Source organism: Spermophilus citellus (genome assembly GCF_964194105.1).
Source record: "Spermophilus citellus genome assembly, chromosome: 6".
Taxonomy (NCBI): Eukaryota; Metazoa; Chordata; class Mammalia; order Rodentia; family Sciuridae; genus Spermophilus; species Spermophilus citellus.
In genome coordinates this window covers 101,293,528-101,308,948 of record NC_138187.1, presented here as the reverse complement: position 1 = coordinate 101,308,948, position 15,421 = coordinate 101,293,528, and the positions used below count along the sequence as shown (strand labels likewise).

Below are 15,421 nucleotides of genomic sequence, written 5' to 3'. Positions count from 1 at the left end.
CAGGCGAGGACCTCAGAAAGAAAGTGACCGGCTATGTAGAACTCACTGGGCACCAGCACATGGGCACCTCTACCCTCTCCAGGTGCCTCCCGGCCATTGTGTGACAGCAGGACAACACCAGCTATGGATGCGGCATCCATGCTGCTTTGTGCCTTGGGTGTGTCTGCAGCGGTGGGTCAGCCTTCTCGGAGACCCTGTGAGGTCGCCTGTCCTTAAGCGAGGAACACCACCTCACACGGCTTCCTCCAGCTTGCTCACCCCTAAACTGAGACTGCAGGTGGTGTCCAGAGCTGAAGACCAAAGACTCCGTGTTGGTGACCCTGTGGGCCAGGAGAGCAGGAGCCCACTGTGGGTGGACATGCTGTGCCAAGGCTGCAGGGGGCAGTGTTGGGATTCAGAATGCTTTGCCCCCTAATGACACCCCGCCATGAGCAGGGTTGGCAGCTGGAGCCACCCATCCAGGTCGGTATTCATCCCTCTGGCTCACCAGCCTCAAAGGCTGGGCTGGACCACAGGGCAGACCTGCTCCAGCAGCTCCAGCTGCCAAGCCACAAGTCAAACAGAGTCCCCCTCCCTGGTCCACATGCCCTCGAGCAGAGGTAGGAAAGGGAAGTGACCTCACCCAGTACAAAGACTTCTGCTCCCAGCAAAATAGAATGGCCACCTCGGAGTTAGGAGACACCTTGGTCTGAACCGCCATGGCCCCTCATCCACGCACACAGTCTCCAAGGGGGCACTGGGCCCAGTGGCCAGCCTGAGCCCACCATCACCAGGCCTGGGATGGCCCTTCCTGCCTCCGCACCTGCTCCCCGGCCCTGGAGGCTGCTCTTGGTCCCATCGTGTGGTAGACGGAATGTGCAGTCAGCCTCTGTCCTTCTGCTTCTACCACAGGAAAACAGAACCGTGGTCTCTGTCTTCCTGGGCCCCTCACCCCCAGTGATGGCCCGGGGGGCTCCATCCATGGGCGACTTGGGAGAAAAGCTGTGGCCACTGTTTCTTGCTGTGTAAACCTGACCTGGCATGTGCTCCGGGTCGGTATTCATCCCTCTGGCTCACCAGCCTCAAAGGCTGGGCTAGACCACAGGGCAGACCTGCCCTTTCCAGGGGTCCTTCCTGTCATATCGATGTGACAACTCACTGGAGTTGGTGGGTTGGCGGGGAGCGTGTCCCCTGAGGTGAGTGGTGGAATCCAACAGAAGAGGAGATGGATGATGTGCAGGACCCCTGGGTCCCAGGTGCTGTCTGGAAAGGCCGTTCTTCTGGCCGTGAGAACCCTCTGGCCCACCAGCCACGAGCATGGGTCTATTTCACCAGAGCTGCGTGGTGCTGGCAGGCAGGGACTGTCTCCCTGCTCACAGTGCCAGGGTCGGCCAGGAGGACTCAGCCTTCTGTCCACATGCCTCACACTGACCAGTGCACACCCTGACCCCGGCAGAGCTGTGCACAAGTCTGGCAGGAGAGTGCAGGGAAGGCCCGTGTGAGCAGACTGCGCTCACTGAAGCTGCTCCCCCCCCCCCCCCCCCCCCGAGAGACAAGGCCAGCCACTCGGTGGTTTTTACTTTTCAGATGGTCATATTTTAAAAGAAATAAGCAAAGTTGATCTCAATTAATATTTCATTTTATTTAACCTTATGTACCCAAACTATTACTTCAACATGTGACCAACACGGCAAGATTATCCAGGAAATATCTTCCCTTATTTTTTTTTAATATATATATTTTTAGTTATAGTTGGGCACAACACCTTTATTTTATTTATTCATTTTTATGTTGTGCCGAGAATCAAACCTGGTGCCTTGCAAGTGTCAGGCAAGCGCTCGCCCGCTGAGCCTCAGCCCAGTCTCTTCCCTTATTTTTTGTGTGAAGTCTTCAACATCCCCTGTGTGTCTCTTGCTCCTGGCACTTTTTCGTCAGCCGCAGGCCTGTCCTAAACTCAGTGGCCACGTGGGGCCGAGCTGGGCTGGGGAGGCAGGGCAAGAACCTCCCGGGGGCAGCTCCTGACCTGCAGGAGGAGATGTCCACGTGGGGACCCCAGCACACTGCCCAGGGCGCGTTGGTCTTCAGATGTTCTCCATGCGCCCTTCAGCAGGGGTGTTAGGCACTGCTTTGCTTCCGACTTGGCCCCGAGGCTTCCCTGATGTTCCCCTCACCCGGGGCCCAGGCTGTCCTCCTCCCTGCTCACTTTGGCCTTTCCAACCTGGTCTTCCAGGGTGCACAGCCCCCTCCCCAGCACCGAGGAGAAACCCACAGTTTTGTTTCTATACCAGAGACCCTCCCCACCTTTCTATTGGGTTATCCTGACCTCTGACCCCATCATGACGTTGTCTGTCCTGCGCTCCTTCCACAAGCCAGGCCTCTAGGGCCTGGAAGGTCCTCTCACAACCAACAGCATGATCCCCACCGTATTGCTTCTTCAGTGAGTTCTGTTCACAGTTCAAAGTAAACTTGTCAAATCCCTCCAAACACTCATCTGGAACATTCCAGTCTTTGCATACTTAGCTTAAGTTGGCTCCTCGAAATCCTGTACTTTTGGTTGCTGTTATGAGACATAACTTTTTGTTTGATGCCAATCAAATGCCTCGCCCCAAAATTCATATGTCGAAGCCCTAATTCCCAGGACTTCAGAATTCGACTGCAGAGATGGGCTTTTTTTAAAAAAATATTTATTTTTTAGGTGTAGATGGACACAACACAATTCCTTTATTTTCTTTTTTTATGTGGTGCTGAGGATCGAACCCGGCCCCCACCCCCCCCCATGCTAGGCGAGCGTCTACTGCTGATGGGCTTTTTTAAGGGTAATTAAGATGTAAAGTTGGGGTCCCTGATCCAGTGACTGGTGTCCTGATACACATGCAAAGGGATGGCCATGTGAGGACACAGCAGGAGGAGGGCGTCTGCAAGCCAGGAGAGGGCAGGGGACCAGGCTGGGGCACACTGAGCTGGGGCCTTAGCTCCAGGGCTGGGACAGAACAGACTTCCAGTTGGGCCCCGAGGTGTGTGCTTTACTGTGGCAAACGACTCCCTGCTCCTGGTGGGGCAAGTGTATGCCCAGGACTGCTTGCTCTCTGCCTGAGTGTGGGTGGACACAGAACCACGGGATCCTGAGGGGCTCCCTCTCAGCATCAGGGCACCTGGAGAACTGGCCAGCTCATCAGAGGATGGCTGGAACAATCATTCAGAACAAAGAACTCACCAGGAACCCCCCAGGTGCCTCCAAAAGGCAGCAACATCCCTCAGATGTGGTCTCTCTCCCTGGCTGCAGAGTACCTGGTAAGCCAGGTGCTATCTCCGTGTGGAGGACGCCCTGGACAGCAACATGTGCTGAGCATGTTAACCTCACACACTGAGCGACCCAAAGCCCCAAACCCAGGAGCCACCCAGGAGGCCTGGCAATAGTGGAAAGAGGCCCCGGGTTTTGGGCCGCATGGAGCCCTAGCACTCAGGTGGCTCCCTGAAGCCTCTCTCCAAATGCAGGGCACTCCCTGTCCCCAGGAGGTCAGGAGAGTTCTGCCAACCCTACCAACACGCTTACATATTCTGACTCCAAGGTTGATTTGATAGAGTAAAGTGACATCTACACTTCTCTCTCATCTGTGGCGAAAACTTCACACTTGCACTCTAATGAATGGGACAGGATGAGGGGCCAGGCTTGGTGGTGAAGCTCCTCAACCAGGAAGCTAAACAAACACCCCAGGATTTGACTCCCTCAGGTGAAAGCTTCTGGGACAGCCTTTGCTCTGCAGGGTCCCAGGGACTCCATACGCTGGGCTTGTCCTGGGAGCCCTGCTGTGGCTCCCACATCACCCAGGGCTGCGCAGGAGCCCTCCAGGCAGAGCTGCCCTCCTGTCGGGCAGGCACCCTGTGGCCGTCGCCTGGCTCTAGCAGGCTGCAGAGGCCGTGTCAAGACTGTGCTCTGGGCTCCTGCCTGTGTTCAAGTGCCATCGCCCCAACAGGCCTCTGGGATCCAGCAAAAGCCAAAACAGACAGGCTGGCATTTTTAAAAAGGCTTTATTAAAGGCAATTAGTATAAAATATAACCAAGTTACACATTATAAGAACTCATCATCTCTGAAAATGTGTATCAAAGGAAGGAGGACCAAAGGGAGGCCGCTCCACACCCTCCACAGGCCACACCCAGGCCGGAGGGCCAGGAGCAGGCCCATGACACTGACCCTGGTTCTGATGTCCTGGAGGACTTCTGCAGAAGTAGTGAGAGCAGGACGCTGGTCCTCAGCTGAGCCCCAGGTGTGGGGCCAGTGTGCCAGGGAGTGTGCTCTCAAGCTCCTGCTTTGACAGACCCACCTGGAGTCTGGGGGAGAAGCACGTGGAAACGGGGAGCTTCAACCCGGGGAGGGAAAGTCGCCTCTGCACCAACCACCCATGTGGGGGACAGTCACCAATCAGGCAGGATGGGGACTGCACTTCTCCCAAAGGCAGAGCCAACAGCGCGAGACCCCTCAGGACTCCCTGCTGTTGCTTCCACTCACTCCTGGGGGGCTGCCCCCCAAGAGTAACTAGAGGTTGCAAGGCTGGGACAAAGGGATCAAGAGCATGGAGTCCTCAATGGCTCCACCCCTCAGTTCTGAGAACGACCTGAAGGGAATGCCGAGATTCACAGGAAAGTGGGAAAGAAAGGGGGACTTCTGGCAAGGAGAGGGATTGCCCACCAGGCATGCCAGCAGGAGCCCTTTCTCTGCTGCCCACACCAGTGAGCACAACCCACGGCAAGGAGCACCCTGGCCTCCAGCTCAGCCACCACCCTAAGGCGGAGATACAGGCAAGCGGGGAGGCCCTGGATTCCCTGTGTGACAGCACTGGCCCCTGGGGGGCTGGCGCCCAGCTGGGCTGAACTGGCGTGGACACGTCAAGAATGCTCACGTGGGGACTGGGATTGTAGCTCAGTGGTAGAGTGTTTGCCTAGCATGTGTGAGGCACTGGGTTCAATCCTCAGCACTACATAAAAATAAAGAAATAAAATAAAGATATTGTGCCCATCTACAACTAAAAAATATTAAAAAAAAAAAAAAAAGAATGCTCACGTGTTACAGAGGGATGTCTACCTGCCACGCTGCAGTGAGGGACCAGAGGAGGGAGGTGAAGCCCACACCCCGGGGCACCCAGCAAGGGTGGGGACCAGCACAGTTGCTAGCCATGGCTTTGGCAAAGACTTTCCTGGGGGTGGAGGCGGTTGGAGTCAGATGATGTCCTGGAGAGTACTTCAGAAGGGCCTAGGAAGCGTGTTTTTAAAAGCCACCCTTTGGTCCTGAAGCTTGTTGGCAGGGCTCCAAGGGAATAAGGCCTCAGGTGAGGGGACACAGTGGCAGTGGTGTGTACACGGCAGAGGAGAAGGCGCCTCCTGCCAGAACACAGGGCAGGGCACAGTGAGGGCAGTGGCCTCCAGCTGAGGTTCACCCTCCTGCCACACAGCCTGGGAATCTGCTCCAGCCCCAGACAAGCCCTCCTGGGGTGCTGTGGGGCCCCCAGGGCACTGCTGGGGCCCACTGGCCACCTCTCCCACTCTGCTGTGGTCAGAGCTAGGAGGGCCCATCTTGATGCAACCTGAGGAGTTGGGGGTGGGCAGCCACAGCCCATCTCCTCTGGAAAGCAGCAGTAGTGAATCAGAGGGGCCTCTGCCCCAGCAGCACTGCCACCCCGATCACTCATGTGCAGCACGGGGACAAGCAACAGGTCACATAAGTGCTGGGAGCTTCCCAAAAGAAACTGGTACAAAACCAGGCAACGTGGTAGCCCACAGCTGCTGAAGCTAGGTACGGATAACAGGAGGTCGGCGCACAACTCCAGACACGCAGCTCTTGTTAAACAGGATAGATACTTCAGTGACCATGGGGCAGCTCACCGCATGTCCACCGCATGCCGACAGTCTGTTTCCTGGAAGCCACCTGAGGTGGCGGGTGGCACACGGTGCAGGATGTGCCTTCAGCAAAGGGCTGTGAGCACTGGGAGTTCCTGAGGGCAGATCTTCCTGTGGGAACAGCAGCGGCCAACGTGCAGGACCGAGGACGTGGCAGCCACCACCAAGGAGGCCAGCTGCATAGGGAGGGCACGAACAGGAGACAGGATTTGTTGGGGACTTGGTGACGTCAGCGAGGAGGCCTCCTGAGAGGAGGGTCATGGGCAGAGCTGGAAGGGCTTACTAACAAGATCCACTAAATTCCTAATGGTCCTTAAAAATTCCAGATGTAAAACTTCCATTAGCAAATTGTTGAAAATAGCATATATATCTGGTTTTATCAAAAAAGAAAAAAAATCTGGCAAATTTACCAGCTTCCAAAAAATCAATAGTAGAGAAACCAGGAAACAGGCCACAAGCCCTCCCTGGGCACAGCACCCTGGACACCTCAGCTCCCGGCTGCGCTGCGCCCAACACTGTTTACCAGTTGTCCAGAAAGTCGAAGCCCGTCTTCAGGATGACACTGGAGCCGGCCTGGAGAGACAGGAGCACAGTGAGACGCAGCCCCCGGACGTGGGGCTAAAAACAGCACCTCATTTACAGTGGCCCAGATGTTGCCGGCTTCCCTCTTGGGCTCTGACCTCGAATCGAGAACAGCACAGCAAGCCCAGTGCCAGCGCCCACCCCCCCACCCCCGCACCTGCGCCCCAGCGTGACATGATCCTCCGCATCACTCGGCAAGAACAGAGACGCTTCCACACACAGAGAGAATGGCAAGAACTCTGCGAAGGCCAGCGTGCGCGAGTGGGGTATGTGGAAGGTCATGGAGTGGGTCTCCAAGAGCAGGGGCAATCCAGGGATGCAGCACTGCATGGGTGGCCCCTGGGCAAGAAGACCAGGCCCCCGCTGTGCCGTGCTCAGGGCCAGTTCAGGCCAGCAGGGAGCTGCCTGCTGGGCAGTGACCCTGATGTGCTACAGCACACAGGAAAGGTTGGGCAAGATCGGTGGCTTCCTGGACATGTGTCACAGGCCAGGTATGCTCACCTGAGATGCCTCGGAGGGAGCAGTGTGGTCCATCCTCTTCCCTTCCCTCCGGCCTCCTAGATGTGGTACACCACAGTCTGTGCCTTAGTCCCCTCCCAGGTCCACAAGCTTCTGGGCCACTCATGGAGCCATCCTACTTCCCTTCAGAGCCAACTGGTGGCATTTGGCACAAACACTTCCTGCAAAGCCCGCAGGACTGGAGACAGGGACCAGGTGGGGCAGGCTGAGAAGAGCAGCCTGCAGAGGTGGCCGTGGAGCCGTGGGAGGGAGAAGATGCTGGAACCATGGGCTCCCCCTCCTCAAGAGGCGCAAAGGATCAGGGATTCCTCCAGGAAACCCAGAGTAACCGGAGACCACCTCAATCCAACAGCAAACCACAAACACCCAAGTAAAAAGTGAGCAAGGGAACTTAGTGTTCTTCAAGGAGACGGCCACCAAGCTCAGGAAATACACTCACACGTTAGTGGCCAGGGCGAGAGCCGCATGCCAGTCAGGAAGGGCAGATGCAGAACCTCACAAGTGCTGGGGGAACAGTGGGACAGTGTATCCGCCATGGGAAAGAGCAGAGAGGCTCCTCAAAAACACTGATAGCGAGCTGGGGCCGTGGCTCAGTGGTAGAGCGCTCACCTAGCATGTGTGAGGCCCTGGGTTCCATCCTCAGCACCACATAAAAATAAACAAATAAAGATATTGTGTCCAATTGCAACTAAAAAATTTAAAAAAAAATACCACTGATAGCCCAGGCAGTGCCCTCAGGAGGCTGAGGCAGGAGCATCAAAATCTTGAAGCCAGCCTCAGAAATTTAACAAGACCCTAGCCAACTAGTAAGGCCCTGGGTCAGGAAAAAGAAAGGGCTGGGGATGTGGCTCAGTGGCTGAGCGCCCCGGGTTCAATCCTCGATACAGTCATTCTGCGTCTGGGAGGCACCCAAAGAACAGGGGCTCAGAAAGATCTGCCCACCCATGTCACAAAAGCAAAGGAAAGAAGCAAGCATTTGCCCACAAATGCCCGGCAACCAGAGCGGCAGGGCATTACTGGCCACGTCACTTGCTAAGTGAAGCAAGCCGGTCGCCTAGCCGGGCAGCTTCTCAATGCCAGCCCGTGTCTCCAGGGGTGTGGGGGCGTCATGGCAAGTCTGTCTGGTTGTGAGCTGGCCCAGGGCACTGAGGAAAGCTCTGGTGCAGAGGAGGAGGGGCTTGCACGATGCTGACACTGCTTAGCACCACTGAACCCCACACCCAGAAAGGGCAGGAATGACGTGCTCATGTCCCATGTACTTCAGTGTGAGTTTTAAGTTTTAAAGATGTTTAAAACCAAAGAAAGTGTGACCGTCAAATGGCCACAGGGTCCCAAAGGCCAGGAGGCCTGACTGCTAACAGCCACACCCTGGGGCACACAGCAAAGCAGCTGGGGTGCAGTGGGCTTCTCCATGTGCCTGCGTCCTGACCAACAGGTACATCGGACAGCTGGTCGGCAGCCGCAGAGAAAAGGCCTGATCACGAAGGAGAGCGTGCAGGAGTGCTGACCTGTTTGAGGACATTTCTCATCACCATAAGGTTCTATTGTACGGCCAGCACCAACGGGTGGACACTCCTGGGAGGCCAGGACCCTCGTTTCCTGCTCTGGCCATGCCCACCTGTTCCCGCCCTCCCTCAGGACTTTTCCAGTGAGGCTCTGCAGGTCACAGCCAGGGAGACATCACTAGGCAGCACAGCACCAGGGGGTGAGCAGGGCCATCTCGAGGATAGACGACAGAGCCCTGTTGGGGCCTCGGCGGCCCCGGTGCCCAGAGCCAGCTCCCAGACGCTCACAACACAGCGCTGTTTGTGAGACAATGCCCCAAAGCCAGCCTCCTCTGGAGAGAAAGGCTCCCCTGTTTCTGTGTCCTGGCTCCTTGCTTTTGCGAGCAACCCTCCAACACTAGTGCCATTTAGAGTTGCCACAAACGCTCCGTCTTCTCTTTGCTGTCTCCACTTTGTGACACAGACTGCCCGGGGAAGATGACAGGGGCCACTCCTACCAGGAGCCAGGGACACTCCAGCCATCAGCCACTCATCCCTTTCCAATACCCAGCACCTCACCCCGAGGGCTTAGCAGACCTGGCATCTGTCTACGCCCTGGAGAGCTCCTCTTCCATCCCTCCTCTGGACACCCCAGCCTGTGCTGCAGGCAGGAAGGCAGTGACCTTGGTCCCCATCCCAGGTCCACAAGCCTCCGGGCCACTCATGGAGCCGCCCTACTTGCTTCTCCCAGCCTCGAGATGCTGTTCCCAATGCCACAGCCTGACGCCACAGGCCCCACGGAGAGGGCAGGCCTCCCAGCCTCCCCACACTGACCCTTCCTCCCAGACTCCCCTAGCCCCTCCCCACCTGTCCACACAGGGAGGGCTGGAGCCACAGGGCCAGCAAACTAGTCAGGGTACCAGGCTGGGGTGGAGCCCACTGTGAAGGCAAGCGAGAGGGCAAGCAGGGCGAGGAAGGCCACGTGGATACCAGGCAGCCGTCCTGTGGGGTCCCCCTTGGCTGCCCCTGGAAGAGGCGCCTGGCCAGAAGAGGCCCTGGCATGGGCTGCCCACCTGTGCAGGCGTGGGCTCTGAACCCAGAGCGCTGTCCTCGTCTTGTGAGGTATCCAGGGACAGTGGCTTCCCCAAGGGCTCAGAGAGTTGGTCCTCGGGCAGCATGCCAGAGGTGGCTTGGGCAGGCAGAGGTCTCTCCCGATCCACACTCACACTGGGAAGGACCCACTGCTCCTGCCGGTAACAGGCAGGCAGGACCTTCTCCCCCTTCTCCATGGACTTGATCTGGCTGGGGGTCAGAGACTGGAATCCGGCCTCAGGCCCCTCCCGGGATCTCTCTGCATTGATTTTCCAGAAGGGCGCCTCATCTTCCTTCCTGGCTGGACCCAGGGCGTCCAGGCTGGACGACCTACTGCCCTGGGTGGTCTTGAGGGCCTGTGGGCCCTGGGAGGCCTTGGGCAGTGGCCTCAGCTCACTGGTGGAAGCGCCGCTGCTTGGCTCCTGGATGCACAAGGAGGAAAGGCTGAACTCCATCTGGCTCTGCAAAGAGAAGGAAGGAGGAAGCTCAGCGAGGAGCAGGCGGTCAGCTCCTCACCGCCCCCTGCTCTGGAGAGATGCTTCAGGAGCTGCTGGCTGTGCGCTGCCGGTGTCCTGAGTGGCTGTTTGTAGGACCGTGCTTGCATATCCAAGACACAGCCACCTCGAGGCACAGTCTTACTACGTCCGGCCCTGCCAGCAGCTCCAAGACCCCGAGTCTGAATCTGGCTGAGGACTGGGCTCCCTGCTGGGCCAGCAGTGCACAAGCCTCCTGCAGGCCCCATGAGTTGCTGCCCACAGGTGAGGTCCCAGGAACATGAGGAGCAAGGACGCGGCCTGTAGAGGGCCAGGTTGCATATTGCCACCCAGCCTCCAATGGTGACCACAGGGGAGGAAGGGGCAGGGCAGGCACCAGCCACATCTGAGACCCAACCTCCCGCTGACCAGAGCCACCTGGGACGTGCTGCTGAGCAGAGTTGACTGTGTTTCACTCCAGAGAAATGTTCAGTGGCCACCACTCCAGGGGAGCCCACTGGAGGCCATCACATCCCCAGCTCTGCAGAACAGGGCACCTGCTATCCCATCATTTCTGAAATCAATTCTGAAAATTCCCCTTGCCCCCATCTCCACTTCCTCGTACCTGCCCTTTCATAAGTAGGCAAGCCAGGCGCAGTGGCCCACACCTGTGATCCCAGCAACTCGGGAGGCTAAGGCAGGAGGATCACGAGTTTCAAAACCAGCCTCAGCAATTTAGCGAGGACCTAAGCAAGACCTTGTCTCAAAAAAAAAAAAAAAAAGAAAAGAAAAGGCTGGGGATAGCGGTTCATTGTGGAGAGCCCCTGGGTTCCAATCCCCAGTTCCGCAAAAGACTGAATAAATAAAGAAGCAATAAAACGACGTCACAGAGAGCAGGGAAAACAGAAGACTCCTTCGTAGCCCCTGCCCTCCCACACCACGGCCACCTTTGGGCATGCTGCCCCTCTGTAACATATGCTAGGAGGGGGCCTCCCGCCTGCAGTTTCTCTCAGTCTTGGGCACCAGCCACGCTGCCGTGCGCCTGCCACTGCCCTCCGTGCTGCCAGCTTTCCCTCCAGCTGCCTGCCACCTAGTCAGCACTTCCCACTCAGACAACGCTTTCCTGCATCCTCACCCCAGGAGTCGGGGGCCAGGGAAACTGCATGCATGGCACTGTCCCCGCTTCTGGGCTGCCATGTTCGGAGAGGTTTCCAGAAGCGAAATACCAACACACAAAGGTGGTATAGTTCTGGACTCCAGCTGTCCATCTGCTTCCCAGGGAGCCCATCTCTCTGCCCCAGCCTCGTGTGGACACTGAGTGAGTCAAACCATCTGGCCAATTCAACCGCTCCTGGGTCTCCAAGATGCCACACGGGCTCCTGCATTTGGTAAATGTCCTCTTTGGCTCTCACATTCTTGCAGTCTCCCAGGACTTTCCCCATGGGTGGGACATGCTGTCAGAGCGAGGGGTACAGCAGGCCCTGAACAGACAGCAGCCCACTTCTCTGAACGGAGGTGCTCCTGGATCCCAGGCTGGGGGCCAGGAGTCACCCCTTGGAGCTTAGGACAGAAGACAAAGAGCTCACGTTCACACCACAAGGCAGGGTCTTGGGCGCTTGGTGTTGGAGGAATAGACCCGACACACAGCCATCAAAGCCAGCCCTGCAGGAGACATGGTCAAGAGCACGTGGACATCCCGAGCATGCCCTGGGCACACAGAGTGCAGTTTTTAAACTATTTTCATCCTATAAATGAGGAAATGGAGGTCTGGAACAATCCAATGCCCCAGGCCATGAGTCTATCAGGAGGATGTACGCTAGGACTTCAGCCTGACCCAGTGATCCCAAAGCCTGGATGCACGGACCCAAATTCAGAGGCCACCAGGTGCGGGGACAGCAGAGCTTGGCAGGACTCAACGGGACCTCTGCATGTCCATCTGCAGTGATGCAGCCCTTAATGGACGACTTCTGAATGAGACTCTGAATACACTGCTCATTTCTGAATTCCACAGCAGAAAATGGGGACACCATGGGTGCGCAGATGACCTGCTTCAAACAGGTGGCCCAGCCCACAGAGATGGGGCACTGTGACAGGAAACTCTGTACAAAGGTTCTTCAAACCAAGCACCTTGTTGAACCGCAGGCTCTTTTGGGATCAGCAATTTCTCTGGCCCATGTAGGGCAAGGCCGAAGGATCTGCAGACCTGGGTGCAGCAATGGGCTGAGCCAGGCCACTGTGGGCAAAGGCCAGTGGCAGCCGTTCTGAGGACACGTCACTGTTGGGAAGAACCAAGCAGTGACAGGTTGCTCCTGGGGCTTCACGGGTCCCAGAGGCCTCAAGACAGAGGCCCTGGGACAGCTCCCCAGGAGGGCCTCACCTGGGCAGAGGCCAAACTGACCCGAGCAGCTGCCTAGTTTGGGGGCTTCAGAGGTGAACAGGAAGACAGAGAGTCAGAAGAAAAGCTCTCACACACCTGCTTCTCCCGTATTCTTAATTCTGAAAACAAAGCATGACTGCAATCCCCTTTAAACCTTGCTGTGTGAGGGGGTCTCTGGCCCACTCCATACCCCATGGGACCTGGGTTTGTTACCCAGAATTTCCAAACATAGCCTCCCGTGAGCCCCAGGACCCACAGCAAGAACTCTGGCAAGGCCAAGGGGGTGGAGAGCCGCCCCTCCCAGCCCAGGGTCCCCTGGGGCCCTGCTCATGGGGACACCCACAGCGGCCCTCACACCCAGGCAGGCAGTGTAGCTGTTGGCCAGGTGGACGCAGCCCCCCAGCCATCTCAGAGCAAGTCCCATGGGCTTTTGCTCTGTGACTCTGCATGTGGGCGTGCCCTTCCCTCCCAGACCCAGGCTCATCCTGGGCTGCCATCTTAGTGCCTCCCAGAGCTCAACAAGGAGCCGAGGCAACTCGCCCTCTCCAGTCCAGACCCAGCTGCTCCTCCTCAGGAGGCTGCACACCCCACAGCACCCTGCCCTGTCCCTGCATGGCCCTGATCGCCCTCCCCTCCCCACTCCTATGGTCACCAAGCCAGCTTGGGGCAACAGGCACCACCCCCAGGGGACCAGAGTGAGGCCTGAGAGGAGCCAGGGCCTGATGGGGATCCGGGGGATCTGGGGGCTGTCCCACAACTCGGGGTCCGTGGGGGAGGTTGGCTGACTTCAGACCAAGCACACCTGGGAAGAACAGCCCAGGCAGCAGCTTAGTGAGTACCTATTGTGTGCCAGGCACAGGTAGAGCCTCCAGACACACTGACTCACACAGAGGGAGCAGGACCACCACTTTAACTCACTTAAGTAGGGCTGGAGCAACAGCCCCTCACTCATCTGAGGACCCACAGGCCCCTGGCAAGCGCAAGGCTGGGAGAGGAGGTGGGAAATGGGAAGACCGTGAAGCCGCAGACAAGTTCCTCATCTCTGGAAAAAGTCCCTTTCCAGACAAAGGAAAAGAGCTGGGCTCTGGGGAAAGGAGGTCATGACGGCCTCTTCCAGCATGGGCAACACTGCATGGAAAACAGCAGGAGCTGGCGGCCAGTGGACACCACTGGTCAATGGCACCTGCTACAGGCAGAGCAGGGTGGGACTCAACACAGTGGTCCTCTGTTACCTCCACACAGGGAGACGGGAGAGTGAACAGGAGGCCCCTCCACTCTCAGCCCACCTTCCACACCCTGAGGAGTCTGGCCAAGCTGGGCAGGGCGGCAGTCAGCCCACGTGGGAACCAGGGCTCAGCGGGCCACATCCCTTCTAAAAACAGCGAGGGCACAACAGAGCGCTGTGTCTATTTTTACATCCCACTCACTGTAGAGGAATGCACGATATTCCAGCAAGGGGTGTGCCCACTGCCAAAACTAACTAGTGGGCTTGGCAGCCTCCGACAGGCCTCGCTCATAGGGACAAAGTTACAGGGGTGCGGCTGGACAGTATCACAGCACTGGACAGATCCTATAACCTCACCGAGCTGTTATTCTTCCTACCTCCTCTCTACATAGGCAAGGACGGGAGGAACAGGAGGCACATAGGAAAACCTTCAGAATCACAGCCCAACAGGGACAGGCCAGCAAGGCCAGACCCAGGTGGGCAGGGACTGGCAGGGTCCAGGTGTAAACACCACATGCCTGTGTATTTACCAGGCAAAGGGCACAGGCTTCTGGGGTGTGTGGAAGCGGGTGCAAGAGGGCAGAAGAGGCCCTCACTGGGGGCCACACAGCTCTGCTAAACTTGGGGCACAGTGTGCCCGCCTGGGGGCTGAGCCTCATGGGGACAGAGGCACACCAGCCCTGGCCTCCCTCCTGGGCACTTCCTGGGGTAACAGGAGGAGGGGCAGCGGGGGCCACAGTAGGTGGGCACACAGCCCTGGAGGAGCACTGCCTGCCCTTGCCCATGGGCCTTGGGCACGCACCCACAGGGCTCAATAGGCAGAGCAGGGTGGGACTCTGAGAGTCAGCACAGGTGATGGACGGCAGGGGAGCCCCAGCACGGCGACCAGGATCAAGATTTGGGCAGCACTGGGGGCAGGTAAGGAGGAACTGGCCTGTAGGAGGGCAGCACAGGCTGAGGGCTGCAGGATAGACCAGTGGTTTCTGGGGCCAGAGGGCAGGTGGAACCACAGGGGCCAGGAAGCCTGGGGAGAGGTCGCAGGCTGGAAGCTGGGAGCTGGGAGCTGGGAGCTGGGAGCTGGGCCCTGGCCTCAGGAAGGGATTAGGGAGAGCCCAGAGGGAAGGAGGGAGGGACAGGCAGAGGAGAGGACTGTAGGGCAGAGATGGGGACTGTTGGTGAAAAAGGTCACACCACAGGGGGGTGGGGTGGGGTGTGCAGCCAAACAAAGCCACCACCTGTGCAAGATCACCTCTCCTATTGAAGCTGACCCTGCAACAGGACACAGGCTCCTCTGCCAGCTTGTGTGGGAACCTCATAGGCGGGAGCCAGTCCCAGCTGTGGCCCTCTTCCATACCCACCCTTCCATACACAGCTAACTGTATAGACCATCCCTGAGCCCCTCCTGTCAGAGCGAGGGGCAGAGGCTTGTTAGGGACAAACTCTGGGGGACTGCCCACCCAGGTGTGCCTGCTCACAGGTTGCCTTTGGGGACATCTTCTGCAGAAGTACAACTTCTGAGTATGTGTGGCACCTGGGTATTCCTGACCCCTGAAAGCAAGGGAACCTGCTCCCTGGAGGGAAGGCCCCTCCCCGCCAGCAGCAGATGGCACAAGCCTCAGACAGACCCTGTCTGCCTCCCCTGAACTGTGGCGCTAACTGCAGCAGGAACAGGCGACTGAACCCAGCCTACACATGCCTATGTTGGGACACATCATGGAGGACATGAGCCTGCAGCCCCATGGAGACCCTGGAAGGCTTCCCTACTCTGGATGCCCTAACTGGCCCTCAGAATGAAGG

The 15,421-nt window shown here is 57.8% G+C and overlaps 1 protein-coding gene across 1 annotated transcript in view; it reads right to left on the bottom strand.

The window, feature by feature from the left end:
- Positions 1-1,602: 1,602 nt before the first annotated feature.
- The window catches only part of LOC308651171 (uncharacterized protein C1orf198), a 28,408-nt gene continuing 14,589 nt past the window's right edge, over positions 1,603-15,421 (bottom strand). Inside the window, exons 3-4 of the mRNA XM_081298070.1 lie at positions 9,531-10,010; positions 1,603-6,445 (exon numbers count right to left, since the gene is read on the bottom strand). Coding sequence (XP_081154196.1) covers positions 6,392-6,445; positions 9,531-10,010 — 534 coding nt within the window. The 3' untranslated portion in view covers positions 1,603-6,391. The remainder of the gene's footprint in view (positions 6,446-9,530; positions 10,011-15,421) is intronic.